This window comes from Ovis canadensis, chromosome 8 (assembly GCF_042477335.2).
Source record: "Ovis canadensis isolate MfBH-ARS-UI-01 breed Bighorn chromosome 8, ARS-UI_OviCan_v2, whole genome shotgun sequence".
Lineage (NCBI taxonomy): Eukaryota > Metazoa > Chordata > Mammalia > Artiodactyla > Bovidae > Ovis > Ovis canadensis.
This window is the reverse complement of record NC_091252.1, coordinates 63467508-63495345: the sequence shown is the minus strand read 5'-3', so window position 1 is coordinate 63495345 and position 27838 is coordinate 63467508. Positions and strand designations below refer to the sequence as shown.

General features: G+C 39.5%; 1 protein-coding gene across 1 annotated transcript in view; it reads right to left on the bottom strand.

The window, feature by feature from the left end:
- Positions 1 to 6372: 6372 nt before the first annotated feature.
- Positions 6373 to 27838, bottom strand: part of CEP162 (centrosomal protein 162) — a 96022-nt gene continuing 74556 nt past the window's right edge. The window contains exons 22-27 of the mRNA XM_069598317.1: positions 25233 to 25445; positions 23467 to 24116; positions 19468 to 19609; positions 18273 to 18371; positions 12950 to 13084; positions 6373 to 7906 (exon numbers count right to left, since the gene is read on the bottom strand). Of these exons, the coding sequence (XP_069454418.1) occupies positions 7703 to 7906; positions 12950 to 13084; positions 18273 to 18371; positions 19468 to 19609; positions 23467 to 24116; positions 25233 to 25445 (1443 nt within the window). The 3' untranslated portion in view covers positions 6373 to 7702. The remainder of the gene's footprint in view (positions 7907 to 12949; positions 13085 to 18272; positions 18372 to 19467; positions 19610 to 23466; positions 24117 to 25232; positions 25446 to 27838) is intronic.

Below are 27838 nucleotides of genomic sequence, written 5' to 3'. Positions count from 1 at the left end.
TAGTTGCATTTCACTAATGACTAATAAGCCCCCCTGGTGGCTCAGATGGTAAAGAATCTGACCTGCAGTGCTGGTGATCCTGGTTCAATCCCTGGGTTGGAAAGATCCCCTGGAGGAGGAAATGGCAGTCCACTCGTTTCTTGCCTGAAAAATTCCATTCAGCATCTTTTCATGTGCTTATTATCCGTCTGGATATCTTTCTGAGGGGGTGTTGTCATACTGGGGTGTTTGCTTTATTATTGAGTTTTGAGAGTTTTTATTCTCGATATAAATTCTTTTTCAGAGTGACTTCATTTCTCCTTTAAATGGATCATACTTCTGGTGTTATAGCAAAGAAATATTTGCCAAACCCAAGTGATAAAAGTTTAATCCTATTTCTTTTAGAAGTTTTATAGTTTTAGATTTTCTATTTAGATCTGTAATCCATTTTGAGTTAATCTTTGTGTACATAGAAAAGTATGGATTGAAATTCTTTTTTTTTTTTTTTTTGGCATATGGATACCTAATTGTTGCAGCACTATTTGTTGAAAAAAAATCCTTTCTCCACAATTGCCTTTGCACTGATACTGAAAATCAGTTGCCCGTATATGTATTGGTTTAGTTCTGGACCATACTTCTTGATTACTGTAGCTTCAAAAATTCTTAAAATCAGATTGTTTAAGTCCTCCAACTTTGTTTTTCTTATTCAAAGTTGTTCTGGGTACTTGGGATCCTTTGCATTTTTATTTGAATTTAGGATCAGTTTTTAAATTCCCTTCCTTACGTACAATTCTACCAAAATTCCACCCATTTCTTTGGTCATCTCTAAAACCACATTTTCCAAAAAAGGCTTTCCAGATCCCAAGTGAAAGGAGTTTCTCTTTCTTCTGTGCACCATTCACACTTCATCATACTTTTATTTCACTTATTCATATTTGGCTACATGTATTTGTCTGATCTCCCCTGCCATATAGTAAACCTCTCAAGATCCAGGAATCTTGGCTTTGTTCCCTCTGTCTGCTGAAAACCTAATTTTATACTTGGCAGGAGTGAGTCTGACACTGAGATGTCTGTGAAGACATCTAGCTCATTTCCTGCCTGTTGTCAAGTAATCCGACAGATTTAGAATCGTTTTTTCTATTGTTACCTCCAAGACGGCTCATTCTTTATTATTTCTATTGATACTAATGCAATTTTAAAGAAAAATAAGATAATTGTTTTCCAAGTATCAAATATACTATATTTGACTTGTGGTGCTAGTTATATGCAGCTTAACAATTGTCTTAACAATCTACTTATTGTTCACATTCTCCCTATTCATTGAACTTTTGGGAAAATGCTCATCCACAAAGACATCAATGATATCTTTGGCTGCCAAGGGCAGTGGTACCTCACCTCAGACCTACTGTGTTTCTAGTGGTTCCCTCCAATCCTACTCTAGCCCTCCACTGGGGGAACTGCAGTTAAAAGCCTGTTATTTCTCAGGAAGAGTTTCTGTAGGAAGTATAATCATGTCCTTTTTATGGGGATTTTCAGTCTAGAGATTTGGCAGCAGAGGAATAGGTTTAACTTTCTTTGTAGAGCCTAAACTTTTCCATACTTATTAGGAACATATACAATGAGGAAATTGTTTTAGCGCCTAACAAATTAGCAGCATAATGATATGCTTGGGAAAATTAGCTTTCCTATTACATGCGGGCATTATGTTGGTGTGACAGTCACCTTAGTAATGTTTTCTCTGTAAGCAATTTAAGATTTAAGACACTTAAGAAAGGCTTTTTGTTTTCTTCCTTAGTCTTTTCACATTGGTTGCATCTGGTGAGATCATATGAACCCCGTTTATTTGCAGCCTAGCACTAATCTTTTTTAAAGGATCACATGTTTGAAAGGATAGTACCCAATTCACTGGAAGATAGAAATCCTTTTAGAGTTTTGTCCTAGAGTAAAAACTTGTTAGTGGTTAAAGAAAATTCATATTAAAATATTAAATAAAATGATATAACATTTTAAAAAATGATGAACTTAGTTGATTCCATTAAACACTACAGCAGTTAAGCCTGTTTCTGCAGCATCCTTGCAAAGATTCCCTCTTGATCAGAGTCCTTGAGAGGCCCCTGCAATCATTGTCAATATCATCATTATCATTATGGATTGGATTCCTTTAGAAGATTCTAGGAAAATAAAGAAATGGGTAGGAGATGTGTGTATGTATATACAGTGAGAACAATGCTCAGACATTTGATGTAGGCATGGCAGACGAAGGAAGTGGTGGGAACGAGACGATCAAGGAGGAAGGGACCAAACCTGTTTGAAGATCAGCAGGTTGGTATAAATAAGGGGAGTGTGGTGGGCAGAATAATGTCCCTCCCTTCCCCACAAGGTAGCCAGCTGTGAAAATGTTACTGTACATGGCAAAGGGGACTACAGATATTTTAGGGAAAAAATCCAAGAGGATTTCTATCTTCTAATAAATTGCCTTTTAAATGCATGATGCTTTGTTAAAGATTAGTGCTGGGCTGCAAATAAACAGCGGAGAAGGCAATGACACCCCACTCCAGTCCTCTTGCCTCGAAAATCCCATGGGCAGAGGAGCCTGGTAGGCTGCAGTCCATGGGGTCGCTGAGGGTCAGACATGACTGAGCGACTTCACTTTCACTTTTCACTTTCATGCATTGGAGAAGGAAATGGCAACCCACTCCAGTGTTCTTGCCTGGAGAATCCCAGGGACGGCGGAGCCTGATGGGCTGCTGTCTATGGGGTCGCACAAAGTCGGACACGACTGAAGTGACTTAGCAGTAGCAGCAAATAAACAGGGCTCATATACTCACCAGATGTAACCAATGTGGAAAGACTAAGGAAGAAAAAACAAACATGCCACTCATAAGTGTCTTGAGCCTTACATTGCTCACAAGAGGAATCATTACCCAAGGTGAGTGTCACATAAAGCCTGAGTGTGATGGGAAAAGGGGATCCGGAGAGGAGATGGTGAGAAGAGTAGCCTGGATTATCCTGCAGGGGGGCCTAATCTAATCACCTGGGTCCTTAAAAGAGAACACATCCCAGCTGATCTTAGTCAGAGGGGAACGTAATCTTGGAAGAATATACCGAGAGGATGCAAGCTTGCTGGCAGTGAAGGTGGAGGAAGTGAGAGCACAAGCCAAGGGATGTAAGTGGCCTCTGAGAACCAGACAAAGCAAGGAAATATTCTCTCCTAGAGCCTCCAGGAGGAGCACACCCTGCCGATACCTGGATTTTAGCCAGACGAGAACTGTGTTGGATCCCTGACCTCCAGGAGGGTAAGGTGAGAAATCCATGCTGGCTGAAGGCATTAGGTTTGTGTAATTTGCTACAGCAGTAGTAGAAAACTAACATAGGGAAGATCTGTGTAAGAGGTGGAGATGGTCTGATGGAGAGGGAGGCTGGGGTGAGGATTCTGGTGCAGGGGGATCACGGGGCGCTGAGGCAGAGCTGGCAGTGCTGTCTCGCAGACTATTTGGAGTGAGAACATTGGAGTAGAGGAATAGAATAAACCTCTACCAGAAAAATAAGTGAAATGGTGACAGGGCTTCTGTGGTGGTAGATGTGGGAGTGGAAAAGGACAGATTGATACGAGCCTTATTTTGAAGAAATTGGCTACAGGTTTAATAACTCCACGCTGGGGAGTTAGTCGATGTATAAACTGAGTGTGCGCGTCCTCTCAAAATTCTCATGTTGAAACCCTGTTTCCCAGTGTTAGGAGGCAGGGCCTTTGGGACGTAAATAGGATTAAGTGAGGTCCTGAGAGTGGATCCCTCTGGAATAACAGAATCAGTGTTCTTATAAGGGTCTCAAGAGAGCTTGTGTCTCTCTGCCCTCGGTCATATGAGGATACAATGAGAAGTCTGCTGTCTTCCAGCGAGGAAACACCAACACCCTGATCTCAGACTTAGCCTCCAGAGCTTGAGGAATATGCTCGTTGTTTTAAGCTACCCAATTCATGGTAATCTGTTACAGCATTCCAGGTTGACAAAGATGGTCAAGGATGCCTTAGAGTTTGGAACTGACTGGAGAATGTTGAAACCCAGGGGAGTGGGCAGCTGGTTTCAGGGAGAGAAGTAAAGGAGTTGGCTTCAAACACATTTGACTTTCTGAGGACACTGGGTAACTTGGGCAGGAACTGGGAATAGGGGCTGGTACCCAGGAGAAAGGAACAGTAGAGATACAGACCCAGTGTTATCCTGCTGGTAGCAGTAGCTGTGCTGTATGAGAGTAGCTATGATCTCTGGGGGTTGATGGGAGCAAAGGGTTGCATGTAGATGAAGGTCCAAGGACAACAGAAGGTGATAAATTTACTAAGCCCCTATTATGTGTGAGGAACTAGGCTCCTATGAAAGTTCTGACCCCAAGTCAGGGGAGTAAGCATCTGCTTGATCTCATGAGTGCTCCTTGCACATGGCCAGGATGATGAGCAAAACAGGTAAGACGTGGGCATGCAAAAATCTTTGGTCATTTACACTTCCTGACACTGATGGGAAAAAACCAACCAGGATCATCAGTCCACTCAGGCTTCTCCAATGAGCAGGCTCAATTTAACCCTTCTGTAAACAGGTCTTCTCTAATGACCACTTTTACCTGCCTCACAAATTCAAGTTCCTTCCAGACCTTTCTCCAGGGAGTTACATAGGCCCTCTGCATCAGGTCTTCTTACTGTAATATCAATTACCCTATGGCAGGGGACACCGGAAAGCCACCGAAAGGGTTTATGTTCAGGGCAGGCTTCCTGAGACTAGGTCACTGGGTCAGATTCCTGCCGTGTTCTTGCCTCTTCATTTCTGTACTCCAAGGAGGCATACCTGGTACAATTACCACCACCCACCCTTTTTCCCACGAAGTCTAGCCTCTTGCTACTGAATTTACTCACAACCCATTTTATTCCACTGATGGAACGTGGTGCCTTCCCTCTGTAGAACCCGATAATGCTGCTCTTCAAATGTATTTCTTACGACAGTCCTATAAAGTAGGCCTTGATGGGAAAAACTCCTATTTGCACTATTTAGGTGATTGTGATTGAAGCTTTCAACAAAACCAGACCTACTTTGCTTTAAGTTCAGTCGCATCTGACTTTGTGATCCCATAGACTGCAACGTGCCAGGCTTCCCTATCACCAACTCCTGGAGCTTGTTCAAACTCATGTCCTTTGAGTCAGTGATGCCATCCAACCATCTCATCCTCTGTTGTCCCCTTCTCCTGCCTTCAGTCTTTCCCAGCATCAGGGTCTTTTCCAGTGAGTCAGTTCTTCGCATCAGCTGTCCAAAGTATTGGTTTCAGCTTCAGCATCAGTCCTTCCAATACTTTGCTTGAGAGAGGAGGAAATAGGCTTGGGCCAGGAACTACTAGCTGGACAGGTGCTTTACAGTCCATGGAATTCTCCAGGCCGGAATACTAGAGTGGGTAGCCTTTCCCTTCTTCAGAGGATCTTCCCAACCCAGGGATCAAACCCAGGTCTCCTGCATTGCTGGTGGATTCTTTACCAACTGAGCTATTAGGGAAGCCCATTCATCGCTAATGGGTTCTTCAAAGTAGGATAGCCATTGAATAACGTTGAATAAGTGTTTAATCTTGGATAAATTAAAATGACTTGTTAAATAAGGTGCCTGTAGATTTTGAACCTCCCCAATTAGCACCCTTAGGTTTGGCCACCATCTTCTTGGTATTTAGTCACTGATTTAGCATTTTTCCAGTATGGAATGGAACCCTAATATTGAAGCCTGGATTTCTGAGGGTCCATGGGTAGAGCTAATTATGGAATACTGTGGGCTCACAAGTAATAGATCTGATCATAAACCTCTCTGCTCACACAAAAGCAATGGTGTGAGCAGCAACCTTGAATCTTGAGCAGAATCTTGAATTTTGCCCTTCCTGGAGGGTCGGCAAGCCTGTGGATGCAGGTGTCTTATGACATTGTGAGGGGATAGAACTGGTGGAAGAGAACTGATAATCTCTGGAGTTCGAATTTTCATAAAAGCCTTTCTTTTTGTCAAGATGGTGTAAATGTGTCCACCTGTGTTCTCATCCTAGACCCTCAGTGCAAAAACTAAGGGCTGAGATATTGTCTCTGAGGTTTCTGGTTGTAACTAACAGTTCTGATAGTGCATACGGACCTTTACTCTGTAAGTGAAATTGAAGCTGCGTCACATGTGCAGCTTATTCCAAAACATGGAGTCCTCATCAAAACAGGATGTACCTTCTCTGGAACCGATAATCTGTTTGATGTCTGTACTACTTGTGTTTCAGAATCAGCCATGCTTGTGCTTAGAATGAGTAGCCCATGGAGAGTCAGTCAAAAAGACAAAGGGAAGGTACAGTTATAAATGAATAGGTTTGCAGATAAAAAGTATACAAAACACACTCAAATAATAACCAAAATAGTTTATAACTTACAACTCTTTCACACACAAAAAAATAGCAAACTATAATTAATGCTTTCTACCCTCAGGAAAAGGACATTACAAATGCTGGACATCAAGACATTAACTGTATTCCTTAAATTTAATTTCCACATTTCACATTTAATACCTATAAGTTTGCCAAGTTCTACTTCACATGTCCTTTATAAAATACTTCACTTTGTAATGATTATTGTAGAATTGCCTTGCTGGCACGTGGTCACTGGGCACTTAGAATGTGGCTGGTTCAAACTGAGATGTGCTATAAATGGAAAACTTACCTGATTTTGGAAACTTAGGATAAAAAAAGAATGTACAATCCCAATTTTTATATTATTTTAGATATATTACATAAATTACCAAAATTCATTTGTTTCTTCTTCCCTTTTTAAATGTGGCTATAAAATGTTTAAAGTGACATGGGGCTCACAGGATCCTCCTATTGGACAGCAGTGAGCCAGAACATCTGAAAACAAAGCAGCCACCAGGGAAAGCCCCAGCTACAGCTTTCATGTACCAGCATCTCACGTGCCTACTATCTGCTTTTGAAATCGAACTGTGAAGTAAGAGAATAATCTGGCTACTTTTATGCATGCTTTTAATTTCTTCAGTGAACATATATTTACTTCTTAAAGGAAGTAAAAATGTTACATTCTGTTTATCACCTTAGAGTTACAAAAGAGGGACTGGCATTTGAGACATTCATACACAGTGAATAAATCAAATTCCCCTATTACTTGTGATATATTCCTTGCACCTTGTATCAGGTACAAAATGAGGCACCTAGAGGTAGGAGTGGAAATTGGGGAGAACACGAGAGCTCACTACCTGTCCGCAAGTTACAGCTCTCATCAGAACGAACCCGAGGCACCATTACACCGGTGACTGAGCCACTGTGCTCACACTGCCCCCCGCTTCTGTGAGAAAGAGGAGCTGTTCTTCTGGGCGAGAATTAGAAATACACACCAAGTCAATAATGGCCAAGTATCTGCAATTTTGTTTTCCTCCCATAGCTGGTGTGTAAGTGAGGCCTTTTGCAATAAATATCAACCATTCTAATCATCTGCCATAAAGGGACTTGTCTGTAAATTATTTAAAATGTTGATGACTAATTTTTTCCAGTAAAATACACCATTAATGCTGCTCTTATTTTCCCCTAGCTGGTAAAATATGATTTATTTTGAAATGTTGTTGTGTTCCAGCAACACACTGGAACACTTTTTTCAAAAGCCTCCTTCTGTAGGGACCCCAACCATCTCCAGGCCTCTCTGTGATGTCACGTGACATGTGAGTTTCTACTAATACTCTGGTGCATTCACTTCTGCCAAAGCAACTGGCACGACCACCCCCTGCCGGTGCAGCTCTCGGAGAACATCCAAGATCGAATCTAACTCCGTTCGGAACTTGTCCAGCTCCCGATTCTTCAGCTGTGCAAGTCTTTTCCATTTCTCAATTTCTTTGTTTTGCTCGGTTTCTACTACTTGGTGTGTCTGCTGTATTATCTGCAAATTAAAAATACCACATTACTGTTAGAGTTTATCACAGGGGTAGTGAGCCTCGAACAGCTTCTAGGAGCTCAACTGGGCCAATGCTGACAAGGGTAATCTGGCAAGCTATGTTATCAGAGGGGATGGGGCAGAGGGAGAGGAGCCTTACCTAACAGGCCCCACTGGATCAATAAAGGCTTATAAGCAAAGAGTAAGTGGGAATTTTAGTATCTAATTCTGATAGGGAGTTAAGTTTAAAGTTTTTCATTTTAAGCCTGGGTTGGGGGCAGGGCAGGATACCATTTAAAACATTTAATACTCTGGAATGAATTCAGACGTCCCTAAAATCCTGTTCTTAAGAACTGTACTTGAGATGCAATCAAGACAGTTTTAATGCAATATGTCAACACTAATGAATCATACGTTGATACCTATCATGTGCCAGTCTTGGCTTTAAGTCTTACATATGTTAACGTTTAATCTTGTAACACACTAGGAGATATTCTATATATCCATCTTCATTTAACAGGTAGGGAAAGAGAGTCACAAAAAAGTAAAAAAAAAAGAGGCCACTGAAGGCAGAGTTAGAATTCACACACAGGCAGGCTGGCCCCAGGGCTCCTGCTCTTAACTACCCATACTAGACTGCCTTGTTTATGCGGATCAGTTTTTTTCAGCTGTGAAATAAGTACCTTGTCCAGTAACTTACAATACTGTTCTTATAATTTTATTAATAAAATACCTTACCAGAAGGGAAATGTTAATCACAGACATTACAAACCACACAAAGCTAGACATAAAAAAAATAACTGGTTACGGCAACAAAACCAACAATGTTTTCAGACATTATACATGCTGAACCTCTGCAAGAAAAATTTTAATTCTGCCTGGCTACAGAATAATTATTTCATAATTTATTAATGAAATAAAAGAATTTGAGACATTGTATAAATAGGTGCTTGAGTTATGGGGAATACAAAATGCTGTATGAATTTTCAATTCATTATTTTGATGTCACATATATTAAAACTTGGCATTTAATGATTTGTCAATCATATTCAGACATAACTAACATAACATTGTACAAGTTTAAGGTATACAATTAAAAGACGCTAACTCCTTGGAACAAAAGTTATGACTAACCTAGACAGCATACTAAAAAGCAGAGACACTACTTTGCCAACAAAGGTCTGTCTAGTCAAGGCTGTAGTTTTTCCAGTAGGCATGTATAGATGTGAGAGTTGGACTATAAAGAAAGCTGAGTGCCGAAGAACTGATGCTTTTGAACTGTGGTGTTGGAGAAGACTCTTGAGAGTCCCTGCAAGGAGATCCAACCAGTCTATCTTAAAGGAGATCAGCCCTGGGTGTTCATTGGAAGGACTGATGTTGAAGCTGAAGCTCCATTACTTTGCCACCTGATGCGGAGAGCTGACTCATTTGAAAAGACCCTGATGCTGGGAAAACTGAAGGCAGGAGGAGAAGCAGACAACAGAGGATGAGATGGTTGGATGGCATCGCCGACTCAGCGGACATGAGTTTGGGTAAACTCTGGGAGTTGGTGATGGACAGGGAGGCCTAGCGTGCTGCAGTCCATGGGGTCACAAAGAGTCGAACACGACTGAGCAGACAAATACTCTTTTTGATATGTCCCCATGTGGGTTTGACTTGCATTTCCCTCATAATTAGTGATGTTGAGTACCTTTTCATATAGCTGTGGGGCCTTTAAATATCTTCTTTGGAACAATATCTATTCAGATCCTTTGCCCAGTTTTTAAATTAGTTTTTTTTTTTTTTGCTATTGAGTTGTATGAGTCACAGCTTGCCTTTACATCATGTTGATTATTTCCTTGATTATTTCCTCCTGTGTTGATTATTTCCTTGTTTCCTTGCAGATGCTTTTTTAGTTTGATGTGGTCTCATTTGCTTATACAGTTTATTTTGTTGCTTGTGCTTTAGGTGTCACATCCAAAAGGGATCTATGACAAGACACATATCAGCCAACTTTTACCCTGTGTTTTATTCTAAGAATTTTATGGTTTCTGGTCTTTAATCCATTTAGAGTAATTTTTGTGAATGGTATAAGACAGGGATCTAGTTTGTCTTTTGCATGTAAATATTACATTTCCCAAGAACCATTTATAATGAAAAGTGTCTTTTCTCCACTGAGTATTCTTGGCTCCCTTATCAAACATGTATACATGGATTTATTTCTGGGTTCTAGATTCTATTCCTTTGGGCTATGTGTTTCTTTTTAATGCCAGGACCATACTGTTTTGATTACCTCAGCTTTGTAATATAGTTTGAAAAGGAAATGGAGATACCTCCTGCTTTGTTGTTCTTCCTTAGGATTGCTTTGACTCTGGTCTTTGTGGTTCCATACAAATTTCAGAATGCTTTTTCTATTAGTATAAAAAATGCCATTGGAATCTTGACATAGATCACAGTGAATCTATAGATGGCTTTGGACATTTTACAGTATCAATTCTTATAAATCATGAACACTGAATACCTTTGTCTTTAATTTCTTTCATCGATGCCTTATAGTTATCAACATACAGATCTTTTACCTCCTTGGATAGATTAATTTTCAAGTATTTTATTCTTTTTGATATTATTATAAATGGAATTATTTTATTCTTCAGATAATTTGTTGTTAGTATATAGAAGCAGTACTGACTTTTGTATACCAATTTTGGTATCAGAGAACTTTACTAAATTCGCTGACTAACTAGCAGGTTTTAGGTAGACTCTTTATGATTTTCTCTATATTAAATAATGTCATTCACAAATAGAGACAATTTCATTCTTTGCCTGACTGCTCTGGCTAAGGCTTCTAATACTATATTGAATAAGAGTGTGAGAATGAGCATCCTTCTCTTGTTTCTGATCTTAGCGGAAAAGCTTCCAACCTGTCACTATTGATTTTGATGATAACTGAAAGGCAACCCACTCCAGTATTCTTGCCTGGAGAATTCCATGGACAGAGGAGTCTGGTGGGCTACAGTCCATGGGGTCACAAGGAGTTGGACATGACTGAGAGACTAACACACACACATGTGGTCCTGTTATATATGGCCTTTATCATGTTGAAGTATGTTATTTTTATACTAATTTGTTGAGAGTTTTTATCAAGAATGGGTGTTTGTGTTAAATGTTTTTTCTATATTGATTGAGATGTGTGTGTGTGCTTAGTCGTGTCCAACTCTGTGCAGTCCCATGGACTGTAGCCTGCCAGGCTCATCTGCCCATGAAATTTTCCAGGCAAGAATACTGGAGTGGGGTGCTATTTCCTACTCCAGGAGATCTTCTCACCCAGGGATTGACCCTGTGTCTCTTGTGTCCCCTGCATTGGCAGGAAGATTCTTCACCACTAGTGCCACCTTGGAAGCCCTGCCTAAGATGATATGATTTTTATCTTCAGTTAGAATCTGAAAAAGAGTATGTGTATATGTATAAATGAATCACTTTGCTATAAACCAGAAACTAACACAACATTGTAAATCAACTACTCCAATAGAAAACAGAACAGAACAATGAAGTCAAAAGATTGCTCTAGCACCACATATAGTGAAACCTTTGCATTTTCTAGTGGACACTTGCTTCCTAGATTAGTAGAGATGTTTGTAAGAAGCTACATGGTAGTATTTTTTTTGGTCTTGTGGTTTTTTTTTCAGAACTGAAATTATGGAAGAAATTTAGTATTTTCAGTCAGGTGCGAAAGGGACCCTTTAAACCTGTGGTTTTTCTTGCTATTTGGAAGCTGCCCTCAGTTCTGAGTTTGCAATTTTATTGGAGTAGTTGATTTATAATGTTGTGTTAGTTTCAGGTGTACTGAAAGTGATTCATCATACCTATACAAATATTCTTTCTTTTTCAGATTTTTTTTCTGTATAGGTTACTATAGAATATTGAGTAGAATTCTCTGTGCTATACAGTAGGTCCCTATTGGTTATATATGTAGTGGTGTGCCTACAGTAATCCCCAACTCCTAATTTATCCCTCTCTTATATCACATTTCCCCTTTGGTAACCGTAAGTTTGTTTTTGAAAGTCTGTTTTGTAAATACGTTCATTTGTATCATTTTTTTAGATTCCACATACAAGCAATATAGTAAGATATCCTTCTTTCTCTGACTTGGTTCACTTGGTATGATAATCTCTAGGTTCATCAGTGTTGTTGCAAATGGTATTACTTTGTTCTTTCTTATGGCTGAGTAATATTCCATTGTATGTATGTACCATATCTTCTTTATCCATTCCTCTGTTGATGGACATTTAGGTTGCTTCCCTATCTTGGCTATTGTAAATAGTGTTGCAATGAACACAGGGGTGCATGTAGCTTTTTGAATTATGGTTTTCTTCAGATATATGCCCAGGAGTGGGATTGCTGGGTCATATGGTATTTCAATGTTTAGCTTTTTAAGGAACCTCCCTACTGTTCTCCAGAGTGGTTGTGCCAATTTACATTCCCACTAACAGCATGTGAGAGTCCCCTTTTCTCCACACCCTTTCCGGCACTTACTGTGTGTACACTTTTTCATGATGGCCATTCTGGTGAGAGGCGCTATCTCACTGCAGATCTGATTTGCATTTCTTTGGTTATTAGTGATGCTGAGCATCTTTTCTTTCCTTTTTGGCCATCTGAATATGTTCTTTGACGAAGTATCTATTTAGATCTTCTGCCAATGTTTGATTGTCTTGCTTTTTTGATACAGAGCTGTATCAGCTGTTTATTGAAATGACTTAAATATGTAAGATGGTTCCCAAGAGTTCTACTCCCAGGGTAAAATGCCTATCTTTTAGGCATTCATCAATGATTAAGAACATAATACAAAAGCTGTTTCTCTATTTTTCTAGATATAAGGTAAACCAATCTTCACGTATTTGAGAATTAGTCTTATTTTCTCTTAAAAGGTATACATTTATCTATAATAAAACCAATATATAATGAAAACATTCTGAAAGAAGTAATCTGTTAGGGATGACAAAAACATAGTAAACTGGAAGTACTTAAATGTGAAGAACTGTACAAATATGTAAATATGATTTACTAATTTACCTGCTGAAGCTCCTGTTCTCTTTGCTCATGTCTCATTTCCATCTGTTTGATTTTCTTTTCTAAGACCATAAAATGTTTCATCTCCGGTGTATGATTTTCTTTGGCTTCTCTCAATTCTTCCAAGAGTTTTGTAATCTAAAGTTGAGATATGGGGCATTCATGTCAATGTATGGCAAAACCACTACAATACTGTAAAGTAATTAGCCTCCAATTAAAGTAAATAAATTTATCTTTTAAAACAGACATAAAATAAATGGGAAATTATAACAAGGAAATAATTCATTTTCCACTGGCAATCATTAGAAGACAGACCATTCACTGCATATTCTTTGTATAAAATTTCTTTAGACCAGAGCCTTCTTGTTAACATCAAAGGTATCTGGAGTTGTTAGAGTAATAGATTTCACTTCTTTGGTCCAGAAAGTAAAGGCTCATCCTAGCCCTAAACTGACCTCATATTTGAAAAGGTTCCAGATGACTGGACCACTTTCTCCCTCCTAGGTATGCAGGCTGGCTGTAGTGCTCAAAATTAAGTTGGGCACTTTCTTTGATGTATTCAGCTTTGCTACAAAGTATATGTTAATAGTGTGACTACTTTTTGGATTAAATAATACATTTAAAGCACACAGAGAGCTGAATAAATATGTCAACCTCCTATAATTCTATTCGTAATTCTCTTCTAGTTCTTATCATCTTATAACTTATAATAATTCATTCCGCATGGGAACATACACATATAAACAGAGATAAGTAAGTGCTGAACTGCTTCTGTGCTGGCTGTGTCTTAGGCTCTGGAGTGCACAGTCCCTGTCCTCACAGAGGTAACAGTCTAGCACAGCACCTCCTTTTTCACGTCATGGCCCAGAAAAAAAAAGGTAAAATTTTTATGGCACCAGGGAGTGAAATGGAGGTGATATGAGGGATCTCTATATTGCACTTCATAAAGCAATAGCACTCTTTATACCATATAATTACAATAACCTGCCAACTGTTATCAAAATGAAAAATAATTAACAAGCAAATGAAAATGGATAAAGTTAACAATTGTGTTTTACAAGGAACCATCTAGTACCTAAAAACACCAATAATACTTAAAAAAAACCCCAATATACTCTTCTGAGGTTAGTTTAAAAAATGTGAAAATATAAGCAAATTAAATCAGTTGCAAATCTAAACAGTTTAAATGTAGGCCATCCTGGATATCACCAGTGACCAAATAAATAAACAGACCTTAATGGGGATGACTTACAGAAAGGGTGGGAAGATGTTGTACATACCACGCCATGGTGTTGAGTGGTGGGCAAAAAAATCTTGTCTAAAACAAAATTGTAAAAAACAAACCCCTGCAAACAAAAACTACCCCAAAACAAAACAAGCAATGATTATTGAACTAAGAAAGTTGTCAGAGGCACTGTCATACATGTATTAGTCAAATATCACTTCATCTTCTACAAACATCTTAATGATTGAAAACTGACTGAGTTTGTTTTTAGACCACCTTTCCAGTCACCATTATCTTGTGACCACAGGTAACCCATTCTGGGTACACCAGGAAAGTTCTAGTCTAGAGGAAGGAGCAGGTGAGTGAATGACATGATATGTTGCAGTGGAGAGATGTGTGCACAGTAAGGTGATGAGTGAGGGACATGTATCCTGAAGGAGAGGTGGCTGCAGGATTCTCAATCAGAGGCAGGTGTGTCTGAACTGAGTCTCAAAGGATAAGCAGTAATGAGTTATGGCAGTATTGTGGGCTGGGGGCTATGCTAAGTACTTTACAAATGTTGACTCAGTTGATCTTTTTTATCAGAATTTATATTTGTTTATGGTCTCATTACCCAAACAAAATATAAGCTCCATGCTGATGCTGCTGCTAAGTGTCCAACTTAGCTTTCAGTCGTGTCCAACTCTGCGACCCCATAGACGGCAGCTCACCAGGCTACCCCGTCCCTGGGATTCTCCAGGCAAGAACACTGGAGTGGGTTGCCATTTCCTTCTCCAATGCATGAAAGTGAAAAGTGAAAGTGAAGTCGCTTAGTCGTGTCTGACTCTTCGCGACCCCATGGACTGCAGCCTACCAGGCTCCTCCGTCCATGGGATTTTCCAGGCAAGAGTACTGGAGTGGGGTGCCATTGCCTTCTCCGGATAAGCTCCATGAGAACTGGGATTTTGTCTTTGTTCTCTTCAGTTTTCCTAGCTCCTACAGCTGTGCACAGCAGAGAGTAGGTGCTTAATGATCATCCATGAATAAATCAATGGAGTCACCTCTCAAAGATTAAACATTTGTTTGTAAATTACATAAATTCAGAGACTTGGTTCTAGACAAAGAATAGAGATAACGTTCCTTCATTTGTACCTCTTACAAAGCACCTTTAAGAGTATAATTAAAGTTGAGTCTTTAAAAAAATTCTTATATTTTAGTGAATTTTTAGTGAGTATGTCCATTGGAGGCAACTGGATACATAAGGAAAGACGCATGATCAAAAGTGTTTCCTGCTTTAAAACACACACACACACACACACACACAAATCTCAATATTCCTGGGACCAAACAACATCCAAAATGTATACTGTCTAAAGTTCTTATCATATCCATTTGCTAAATAATCCAAACACCTAAAAAAAAAAAGAAAGGTGTGAGGTTAAAAAAAATGCTTCCTGCTCCTTGAACACTACAGAAAAACCTGGCAACAACCTGAATGTCCAATGACAGGGGACTGGTGAAAAAGTAAAGTAACCGAGAGCCTTGAACCTGGAGCCAGAGGTCCTGAGTCCTATGCTGGTATTTCAGTTATGGCCTGGTAACCTCAGTTTACTTTAACCACCTGATGAGAGAACCAACTCATTGGCTGGGAAAGATGGAAGGCAAGAGGAAAAGGGGACAACAGAGGATGAGATGGCTGGACGGCATCACTGACTCAATGGATATGAGCTTGAGCAAACTCAGGGAGATAGTGAAGGACAGGGAAGCCTGGCGTGCTGCAGTTGATGGGGTCACAAAGAGTCGGACGTGACTTAGGGACTGAACAACCACCACCACCTCAGGTAAGTTATTTCATTTTTCTTACCATCAGTTTCTTCGTGTATAAAATGGGAATAACAGTACTGACTCTTTTGGGTTATTGTGAGAACCACACGGAACACTTAAAACAGTGCCTACTGCTACTGCTAAGTCACTTCAGTCGTGTCCGACTCTGTGCCACCCCATAGACGGCGGCCCACCAGGCTCCCCCGTCCCCGGGATTCTCCAGGCAAGAACATTGGAGTGGGTTGCCATTTCCTTCTCCAATGCATGAAAGTGAAAAGTGAAAGTGAAGTTGCTCAGTCGTGTCTGACTAGTAGCGACCCCATGGACTGCAGCCTACCAGGCTCCTCTGTCCACAGGATTTTCCAGGCAAGAGTACTGGAGTGAGGTGCCATAAACAGTACCTAGTATATAGGACACCCTTAATAAACAGTAACTATCATTATTACAATTTTGACTCCTATTATAAAATGTAGGTTCAAGTAAACATTTAGCCATACAGTGATCATAAGCCACCCCTGGTACTGTGGATACAGGCTAGGAAATAGCTTCACTTAGGTATGGAAATCAAACCAGAAATCCCGCCCAACTGTACTCTGTCAGTGGCATCCCTCTTGCCCCAACTTCAGAGCTCAGGCAGTGGCACTGCCCCAAAACAGACCCTGAAAGCAAGCCCAACGCAGCCAAGGATATGACCAGCAGACACACCCAGAGACCCAAGCTGAGCTGACTGGTGAAGAACCATCTCTGCCAAAGCAAACCTGACTCAAATGCACAGAGAATCAATGTGGGAATCAAGGGTCACAAAAAAATCCGGGTAAATATGACACTATTAAAGGAACCTAAAAAGGTCCAACAACTGACTTGAACTATGTTGAAAAAATTGAAATTACTCAGTGTTTTCTTATAGCTCTATGAAACTGCTTTAAAAATCAAGCAGTCAAAAACCAGAATTCACCACTTTTGATACATACACAGTGTGTCACTCGAGGCCATGGTGCAGTACACGACAGCAACACATTTCTTAAACACCCAGAGAATCCAGTCAATATATGAGACAACGATTTTCAAGCATTGGCTAATGGCACTGCAGGACTGCAATTCATGAGAGAGGGGAAACAAACAAGATGAGCTCTATGGCGACCTAGTGTGTTGGCTGGAGGCAATTTTGGAGTCACTACAAACAGTAATCTGAGCAATTCCTGGAGCTTACACAGGCTAGAAACGGTTCATGTTCCCACTGGCCTGAGACGAAATGGTTCATAACACACAGGCCATCAGAGAGGACCTTTAGAGGGTTATTAGAGGTGGGATAAATAAGCTCTGTAAAACAGCTATTGTAAGTACAGTCCATATCAAAAGGCGGATTGTCATTAGCTTTATTCAGGAAACGAAGTGATTTCCTTAGTCTTCTAGTTAAACAGGCTTGGAAATCATGTGTTACAGCTTTTCTATTTTCAAAATATTTAGCTATTTCCAAACTAAGAACACGGTAACTTGACCAAAATTGATCTTCCTCTTCATCTGGCAAACATGAACATGTATTTCCTTTTACTGCTTTCCTAAAAATGTTACTTCAGGTCTGTGAGGTTCTGTAAGTTTATTACTTATACAACGAAGTTTATGTATATTTTCAACAGTGAAAAGTATACAGAGTGTTCAACTACAGTCCTTCAGCTCCTAGAACAAGATGTTTAAGTGGATAGTTGTGTGACTGTGGAGTAGTTTACATTAATTTTTCCATGATGCAATTCAGTTTTAAGTTTTACTTTTATCATGTGATTTAATAAGCCCTCGAATAATTTTTTAAAAATGATGTATAAGCTTCAAAGAACAGAATGCACAGTTTATCTGACTTTTCATACTTTCTAGAATCAAAAGGATCTCAGAGTAGTCAAAATGGTGAGTTTCCAGAAAGCCCTATTTCCTGTAATGGTATTGTTCTTGATGATCCAGCATTACTGTCATAATGATTTACTTACCTTTTTCTTAACTAAATAATCTTACTACTTATTGCAGAAATGGCCTTAACTATACAATTTTACCTCCTAAAAAATCAAAACAACCAAACCAAACCTGCCCCATTTCCCCACTCCCCAGAAAATCTTAAAAAATATAAACATAAATAATTTAATTGGTATTTGAGCTTCATATGGGGACATATTAATATTTTCTTGACATGACAGACATTTCTGAGTTATCTCCATTTGTACATTTAAATTAAAAAATTATGCAGGACTATATGATTGAAATGGCTGAGAAGCTTATGTTAGTTAGCCCAATACTTTGGCTATTTCTTACCTCTTTCTGTAGGATTTCTTCTCGAACTTGAGAAACTACAAGAGACTCTTGCTTACTCTGCAGCTCATTGACTTGATTTTGAAAATGTTTTATAAGTACCTAGGAAATTATGTTAGCAGTACTGTGTTAGTCACGTTTTTCCATGAACATTTGAAAAATATAGGAAAGTGAACTAATGACCTTTGTATGTGTTAAACAAATTAAAAGGATCCTATTTTAAAATTGCCTGAATCTAACAATAGTGTTTTTACATAAAAGAAAATTTACAGTAATTTCATATCTCATATCTTGTCCATGCTCAAACTTCTACAACTGATGGATTTCTTTTTAATGAAGATGCTGTTAAATTATTATGGGTGGGAGAGGTGGTCATGAGAGAATTATTTCTTGAAGTACCCCCCTCTACCCAGCTTGGTTTTTAGAATTAAAACCTACAGAAAAGATGAAGGGCACATGGAACACTCATATATTCTTCAACTTGAATTATCCACTGCTAGTGTTTTGCCATATTTGCTTTCTTTTCTTTTTTCTTAGATACCTCATTTGAAAGTAAGTTGAAAGTTCTCTTTTAATGATTTTTTTTCAATTTTCAAAAGTCATAGAAGACAGGCCACATAGCTGACACTGGTAAATATCAGAAGCTAACATATATACTATCCAAGAAGAACAACACCCTTGAGGAAATGCAGATGAACCGTCAGCACGCCCTGTCATAATTCTCAGATGACTATGCTTCATATTGACTAGAATTATGTACATGTCTCTGTTCATTACTTTATCCCCCGTGCCTGAATGGCTAGGAAATATTATTTAATGCAAAACAGGAAAGAAGAGTGACTTGTCAGTTTGGACTTCGGGTGAAGGGAGATGGTTCAACACAGGCTCAAGTGCTAAGGTCCTAATCACATTCAATTTATCCCTGAACCACTTATTACAACCCACTTAGGAGAAAGACTATTTGAGAAATATAGGGACAAAATTGCAAAAACACTTATTTAGATGTATAACAGTAAAGCTGAATAGTTAAACACATGTATGGTAAGGGTGTCAACTCCTATTAAAAAAAAAAGCAATGATAATTTCTCATTTCTATCACCAACCTCAAGCAGTGAAGTTAAGTACTTCCAGATACATTGGCAACGATCTTGAAAAAAAAAAAATCACATTCCAGTCAAAGTTTATTAAAGTCACCTACCTCCTGAGTTGCTATTTTACGATTTAGTTCAGCTACTTTGGAAGAAGAATTTTCAACTGCATTTTGGCAAAGGAGTTTCTCTACTTCCCTCTGATGAGATGCTTTGAGAGATGTGATGTGTGCTGCAGTCTCTTCCTTGAATCTTTAGAGCAAATTAAAGAAAACCACACATAAAAGTGGTTCTTCAACCTCTAATTCAGTTAGCCAATAAACAGTATAAGCCTGGAGATTAAAGAAGCAAACGGAGAGAAGGCACCAGTATCTACTGCGCTGTGCTCGGTGCTTTGGACATTACTGCCTAGGAATTCTTACAGCCACTCCGTGAGCTTGCTCTTATTTACTCAGTTTTATAAAGGCAAACTTGAGTGCGGGAAAGAGTGATACATCTGCGGTCCTAGGTCAGTAAATTGTAGAGCTGGGGTTTGAGCCCAGCAGAGCTGGACACCACCACCAGCCTGGGGCACTTTGAGAGAAACAAAGGCTCTAAATGTTGTCTGGATTTAAGGCAAAGAGCTTGTTATTTTACCTGTTAAAATAAATTCAGATTTACTGCCCCAATTCTTTAGATTCTCAAATGCTTTGTCTCTAGGCAACACTCACCAGTTTTTGGCCCACGCATAACTTCACAGCTAGCTCCAGGTTGTGCGAATAAAATGATCTTTATGGTAATTCTTAGGACATAAGGTAGTCTGAACCTAATTGGACCATTAAATGTGAGAGACTGCTCATTTGTCTCTGTGACAAAATTTATGCATTCAGCGGCAGTTCAGTAAATGGCAAAGTTATGACTAAAAAGCGGGACATTTCTTACAGATAAACATTTCCTCTATTATTGGAAAAATTATTAAAAAATGACACAATTTTATTGAAAGCAGATATTTAGCAATCACTGTTGATACTTATTAATATGGCAATTCCCAAACTATAAACAAACACATCAGTTGCTTATTTGACTATATGAATACTTCTTCACTGAAACACTGTTATTAGGGTCCTAGGACAAGCATAAAAGTCTAAAGTACCCATGATATAACTGAGCTATAGTAAAAAACAGCCAAAAGAAGAGAGGTTACTTTTCACATCTCCAGTTCAGAGCTATCTAAGAAACAGACTAACAACACTAAAAAATTATGTCTAGGAAAATTTACAGGAAAATCTGAATTTTAAATTATCTTTGGAGATGTCACTTTGCTGACAAAGGTCCAGATAGTCAAAGCTATGGTTTTTCCAGTAGTATCGTATAGATGTGAGAGTTGGACCATAAAGAAGGCTGAGCGCCAAAGAACTGATGCTTTCAAACTATGGTGCTGGAGAAGACTCTTCAGAGTCTCTTAGACAACAAAGAAATCAAACCAGTCAATCGTAAAAGAAATCAACCCTGAATATTCATTGGAAGGACTGATGCTGAAGCTCCAATACTTTGGCCACCTGATGTGAAGAGCTGACTCATTTGAAAAGACCCTGATACTGGGAAAGATGGAGGGCAGGAGAAGAAGGGGATGACAGAGGATGAGATGGTTGGATGGCATCACCGGCTCAATGGACATGAATCTGAGCAAACTCCAGGAGATAGTGAAGGACAGGGAAGCCTGGTGTGCTGCAGTCCATGGGGTCGCAGAGAGTCAGACGTGACTGAATGACTAAACAACACGATTCTTTTCAACTGGCTTCATTACTACTACCATATTCAGGACAAAGAGTCAAGGTTTCAATTTGGAAGTGATACGGCTGCCTATCAGTCAATAAGCATTTGTTAGGTGCTTCTTCTGCTTATTCTCCCTGCACTCTGCCAGGTCCTATCTCTTCCTTCATTCAGGCACTCACTACTCATTCTGATGCTTCCAACTCTGTGTTCCTTAATTTAGTCAGGTGTGTGTGTGTGTCCAACTCTTTGCGACCCCATGGATTATAGCCCGCCAGGCTCCTCTGTCTGTGGGATTTCCCAGGCAAGAACACTGGAGTCAGTTGCCCTTCCCTTTTCCAGGGCATATCCCAACCTAGGGATCAAACCTGTGTCTCCTGGAGTGGCAGGTGAATTCTTTACTATTGAGACATGTGGGAAGCCCTAGTCAAGTGTATTGAAATTCTAATCTCTGAAGGGCATAATGTTATATATTCTCAATATGTTATATAACTTCATAATTAGTATGTTGCTTCACAAACATTTACTACACGTTTTATACACTCTAAACCTTACGTTGAACTTCATATTCAGACCTATTATTGCCTACAAGTTGCAAAAGAAGTATAATCTTACATCAGTTCTCAAGAAGCTGTAAGGTGGTGTATGACAGTGCTTTCTTGGTACATAAGTTATACAGGAGTTGGAGGTGGGAGCAGGAAATTTCTAAGAAGCTCTGGGTAATATTTTTCCTAGAAAATGAAACGTGAATGAGCAAACGGCAAGGAAGAAACTTGGCAAGTAACACAACTCTTGATAGAGCACGATTAGAATGGTGATGGGACTTGAGATGCCAGGGACAGAAATTTAGTCTTGACGTTTGGGAAAGTTGGGAGTCACTGGAGGACAGTGATTCAGACACAGGAGTACTAAAGAATATTAATGGTTTTTAAGCAAGATGATCAGGGGAGGCAGAAACTGAAATCGGGGAGATCAGGGTGGGCCAACTGCCTAGTAAACCAAGTGTGCCACACTAATAAAAGGAGGAAGAAAGGAAAATAAGTATTATAAGGAAGCACCCCACAGACCGTCAACCCAAGGAATAAAGGTGGTAAAGCTGGGCCTGGAAATTGAAAAAGTATGGTCACAGACACAGACAGGGATGCTGGAAGGGGGGATTACTTTACATGTAAAAAAGAGGAAAAAAAATTGAAATATTACTGATTCCAAGAGGAACAATCCAGCAAATTTTCAGATTTAACATCTGAACTCAGGGAAGAAAATAAGACTTGAAAAGTAAAATCTAGGAGTCAGGTTCATAGAAGCCATAAAGAATGATGAGTTTAGCAAAGAAGGAGCAGAGAACAGTCAAAAGCCAACTTTGTAACAAAGTCAGATTTTTGAGGCAGGAGAATGAAAAAGATTCAGGAGTCACTTAAAAGCAGCAGAAAAGGAGCTTTAGTGAGAGCTGGTACATCATGGAGACTGAGAGGAAACCCTTTCAGGAAAAGCAGTGCAATCCATACTGTCTCCACAGTGTTAACGGAGAAAACTCCACTGACTGAGAAACGTTCTCCAGAGACCAACATCAACAGTGTGAGGATCAGACCATGCTTAGAGCAAGTCAGGCGGAAATACGAGGGGCGACCTGTGGGAAATCTGGTCCTGAAAGGCAGAAAGAGGACAAGAACTTGGTTTGATTGGGTGAAAAAGATGTGAGCCTGTAAGAAGGCTCAGAGGAGAGAGACAGGAGATGGTTCTTGGAGATTCTGAGAAAGAAAGGGATTAAGTAGAGAAGTTCTTCAAGGTATGAACTGATGTGACAACAAGATTAATTTGAAGAGTTATTTTGGAAAAGAGCACCATTTCCTCATAGGATATCAAGTGGTTTTAACAGGAGCTATTTTCTGACAGCCATCTGCCTACCACAACCATAAATTTATAGAGATGGGTCAGCTTACTAACACCATTTGGATATGTGCAGAGAGACAAGACTGGGCAGGAAGGATGGGGTTCACATGAAGATTTCAGTTCATGAGAATCTCAGCTTGCAACAGGTAGGAAATCCAACCCTTAAACAGATCTACACTTAGCCATGTTATACAGCTTCTTAAAATTTGTCTTGTGAATTTGGTTCAAGGGGCTTCCCTGGTGGCTCAGATGGTAAAGAATCTGCCTGCAATGTGGGAGAACCAGGTTCGATCCATGGGGTCGGGGAAGATCTCCTGGATAAGAAATGCCATGTTATACAGGTTCTTAAATTTTGGTTTATAAATTTAGTTCAGGGTCAAACTAATTACCCAGGGAAATACATCTTAAGATTTTTAAATTTTTCTTTCTATGTCCCTACATACTGACAAATTCATTTTTTTTTTTACCTTTTCATGGTGTTTTCAAATTGATTCACTGTAGCTTCAGATTTCATCTTCAGCTCATTCCCCTCCACAGTTAATCTCGCCACTTCATTTTTCAATCTGCAGTTTTCTTGTAAAACCTCTGAAACGTGGGAATCAGTAAAAGAATGTGGTTGGTAAAGTTTGCCCTCTAGGGTTCCAGAGGAGTCAGCATTTCCTTTGCCAGCGTACAAACCATCTTTCTTCACCCTTTTGGCAGTCATTTCCTCTCGAGCCTTAGAGTGCTGGTTAGAGAGCATCTTTCTCCTCTCCTTCTGAAGTCGCTCCACAGTTTTGGAAAGGTCCTGTATCTCTCTCCCCTTTGCAGCCAGCTCCTCATTGAGCCTGACCAGTTTAGCTTTAGAGTGAGCCTGCTCCACCTGGAACTCTATGGACTGGAAATCTTTATCATCCTTCTCAGTCTTCTTGAGTTCCAATTCAGCATTCTGATGTTTAAGAACATCTATTTCAGCTTCAAGATTTCTTATGGTAATCTGATGGGCTTCCTTAACATCATCCAGTTCCTTCTCCAGTGCTTTAGCCCTTGAGGAGTTGTCCTGTTGGTTCTGGGCTGCCTCCTTCAATTTGCAAGCAAGTAACTGCTCCTGTTCCTCCAGTCTCTGCTCATACTGAATCTGCAGAAAAGAATCCATGCAACAACAGACCGCTGCTAAATGCTTCATTAGTTACCGAAGCCCTGAACTCTCCCAGGCTCTGCCTTTTCCTTCATTCAGGGACCCACCATATATTCTGATGCCTCCAAATCCATGCTCCTTGAGTCAGTCAAATGTGTTGAAGTCCTAATCTTTGATGGGCATTCCATTACATATTCTCAATATATGTTATATAATTTCATAATGCTGTATGTTGTTTCATAACATTCAATCACACATTTTCGTATTCTAAAACTTATTTTAAGTCTCACCATTACTGTGTACCCTTCTCTATGCAAATTGACAAACTATTCTCCCTGAGGATAAATAGGCAAAGCAGTCGGGGATACTAACGTCTATAAGAAATAGCACATTTTCAACGGCTTAACATCAATTTAGAAATTTCACCGAAGTCAGACTAGAATTTGCATACTAGAGCTAAATTAACAAAATAACCTAACAGTCCAGGCCAAGGAGGGAGGCATGATAAGAATTTTGTTCATTCATTCAATGAATATTTACTGAGCTACAACTGCCGGCACTGCGTCAGACCCTACAAATTGAGTTCCTGTGTTGAAACAGTTCATAGCCTGGTGAGAGAGACATGCCAAGTTTCAATGTCCTGTGGTAACTGGTAACGGGCCTATGAACACACGGCAGAGGGGATGAGGTACCAGAGTGTGTCTGGAGGCCTTGAGGGAGGGGGAGAAGACGGCAGAGAGAGAGCACATTCAAGTTCAGCTTTGAGGGGTGTGTGTGAATTTGGGGATAAGTGGAAACTGGGCTATTTCAGAAGAAGGAAGAGCACATGCGAAGGCAACTGAACACTTGATATGCACTGGGAATCAGAAATGAAAGGAAGAAGCGGCCAAAAATGAGCAGGGGCAGAAGTGGGATGAGATACGGACTGGAAAAAGGAAAAAGTTGGGAAAATTTAGACAGATCAAAAGGGAGGGGTTGGAATTCATTTCTCTATTTGGTCTCTGCACCGCTCCCCACTGCCCTACCCCAAGACATACTCTTCTGTCTCATTCTAAGAAGCTCTCAGCTCCCATGGCACACCTCAGATCCCACCTCCATGGCTAACCTGGCACTTACCTTCATTTTCTGAAACTGCTGTTCCATGGTACGAAGGCTTTTCTTTGCTTCTTCATCTCTGCCCTCCAGATCAGCTTCTAGTTTTTTTATCCTTTTTTCCATAAACTCCACTGTATTTCTATCTGCTATATCACCAGCTGCTGATGCAGCCAGTATTAAAGCTGGCAAAGAATTGGGGTATCGTCTCTTTAGAATTCCTTCCATTTCCTTAACCTAGTGAAATATTGTAGTATGCATTTAAAGTCACAAATATATTAAAATTAAGCAGTTTAATGCACACATTTAGATTATATTAGCCATGTTTAGATTTCAAAGAGATGTTTATATTACATCTCAAGACTGAATCAAATGTACAGTAACACAAGTTTCAAATTTCAAATCTAGATTATCTGATTAAAAAACACTAGAGTATAATGTCTAATTTAATTGATTAATTTACAGAAACCCTCTTATATTTATTTGAAATAGATCTTGTGACTTCCTATTATACTCCTCAATCTAAATCTCTACCTCACTGGTAAAACAGGAAGAAAACAATACTGATTTCATGGTGTTCATGCAATTAAGTGAGGATCAGATGACATTTATCTCAGTGACAAGCAGAGTGGCCAGCATGTGAAGTGGGCCTGATAATGGTTTTATTATGATCTGGTCTCAAAAACCACCTTTCCAAATCCTGTTCCTAGACTATTAGTCCTTCAGTTCAGTTCAGTCGCTCAGTCATGTCTGACTCTTTGTGATTCCATGAATTGCAGCACACCAGGCCTCCCTGTCCATCACCAACTCCCAGAGTTCACCCAAACTCATGTCCGTCGAGTCGGTGATGCCATCCAACCATCTCATCCTCTGTCGTCCCCTTCTCCTCCTGCCCCCAATCCCTCTCAGCATTAGGGTCTTTTCCAATGAGTCAATTCTTCACATGAGGTGGCCAAAGTATTGGAGTTTCAGCCTCAGCATCAGTCCTTCCAATGAACACCCAGGACTGGTCTCCTTTAGGATGGACTGGTTGGATCTCCTTGCAGTCCAAGGGACTCTCAAGAGTCTTCTCCAACACCACAGTTCAAAAGCATCAATTCTTCGGCGCTCAGCCTTCTTTACAGTCCAACTCTCACATTCATACATGACCACAGGAAAAACCATAGCCTTGACTAGACCAACCTTTGTTGGCAAAGTAATATCTCTGCTTTTGAACATGCTATCTAGGTTGGTCATAACTTTCCTTCCAAGGAGTAAGCGTCTTTTAATTTCATGGTTGCAATCACCATCTACAGTGATTTGGGGCCCCCCAAAATAAAGTCTGACATTGTTTCCACTGTTTCCCCATCTATTTCCCATGAAGTGATGGGACCAGATGCCATGATCTTCGTTTTCTGAATGTTGAGCTTTAAGCCAACTTTCTCACTTCCTCTTTCACTTTCATCAAGAGGCTTTTTAGTTCCTCTTCACTTCCTGCCATAAGGGTGGTGTCATCTGCATATCTGAGGTTATTGATATTTCTCCTGCCAATCTTGATTCCAGCTTGTGCTTCTTCCAGTCCAGCGTTTCTCAGAATGTACTCTGCATATAAGTTAAATAAGCAGGGTGCCAATATACAGCCTTGACGTACTCCTTTTCCTATTTTGAACTAGTCTGTTGTTCCATGTCCAGTTCTAACTGTTGCTTCCTGACCTGCATATAGGCTTCTCAAGAGGCAGGTCAGGTGGTCTGGTATTCCCATCACTTTCAGAATTTTCCACAGTTTATTGTGATTCACACAGTCAAAGGCTTTGGCATAATCAATAAAGCAGAAATAGACATTTTTCTAGAACTCTCTTGCTTTTTTGATGATCCAGCAGATGCTGGCAATTTGATCTCTGGTTCCTCTGCCTTTTCTAAAACCAGCTTGAACATCTGCAAATTCACGGTTCACATATTGCTGAAGCCTGGCTTGGAGTAGGTTCTTAAAGGTAACACCATTTGCAAAGTTAACAGCAAATATTTCCATAACTGAAGACTGCTTCCACACTCATAAATGTACACAGATACGTACATCGATATGTACATAAATGTACACAGATGTCAAGTGGAATATATCCAGATATAAATACTGATAATTTCATCTGCAAAATTTTCAGTTTTGCTTCCTCTGGTATTAAAAATCTAGATTAGATGTAAGCATATAAAGGTATACACATATATACATTCATTCTATGTATATTAAAAAGAGACCATATTTGGCAGAAAACAACAAAATTCTATAAAGCAATTATCCTTCAACTAAAATATAAATTAAAAAAGAAACTAGTTTTTAAAAATGGATTTAACATGTCTATAATTAATACATTCATTCAAATGTTAAACAGTGTTTTCAATCTGATTTTGATATTTTAAAATGTATACTACATTTCTGGTGGAAAACTAATTTCATTTCTATCTTCTTTAATCTGGCTTTTTAATATTCTTCTTTGGTCACTGTTATCAGTGCGGCTCTATTATACAATTAAAAAAAAATCTCACTGGAAATTAAACTACTGAATATACCATTAAATAAGCATGAATGAATGCACATAACCTGAAATTTTGACTATTAACATGCATACAATTAGCCCCACTTTTCCTTATGTACT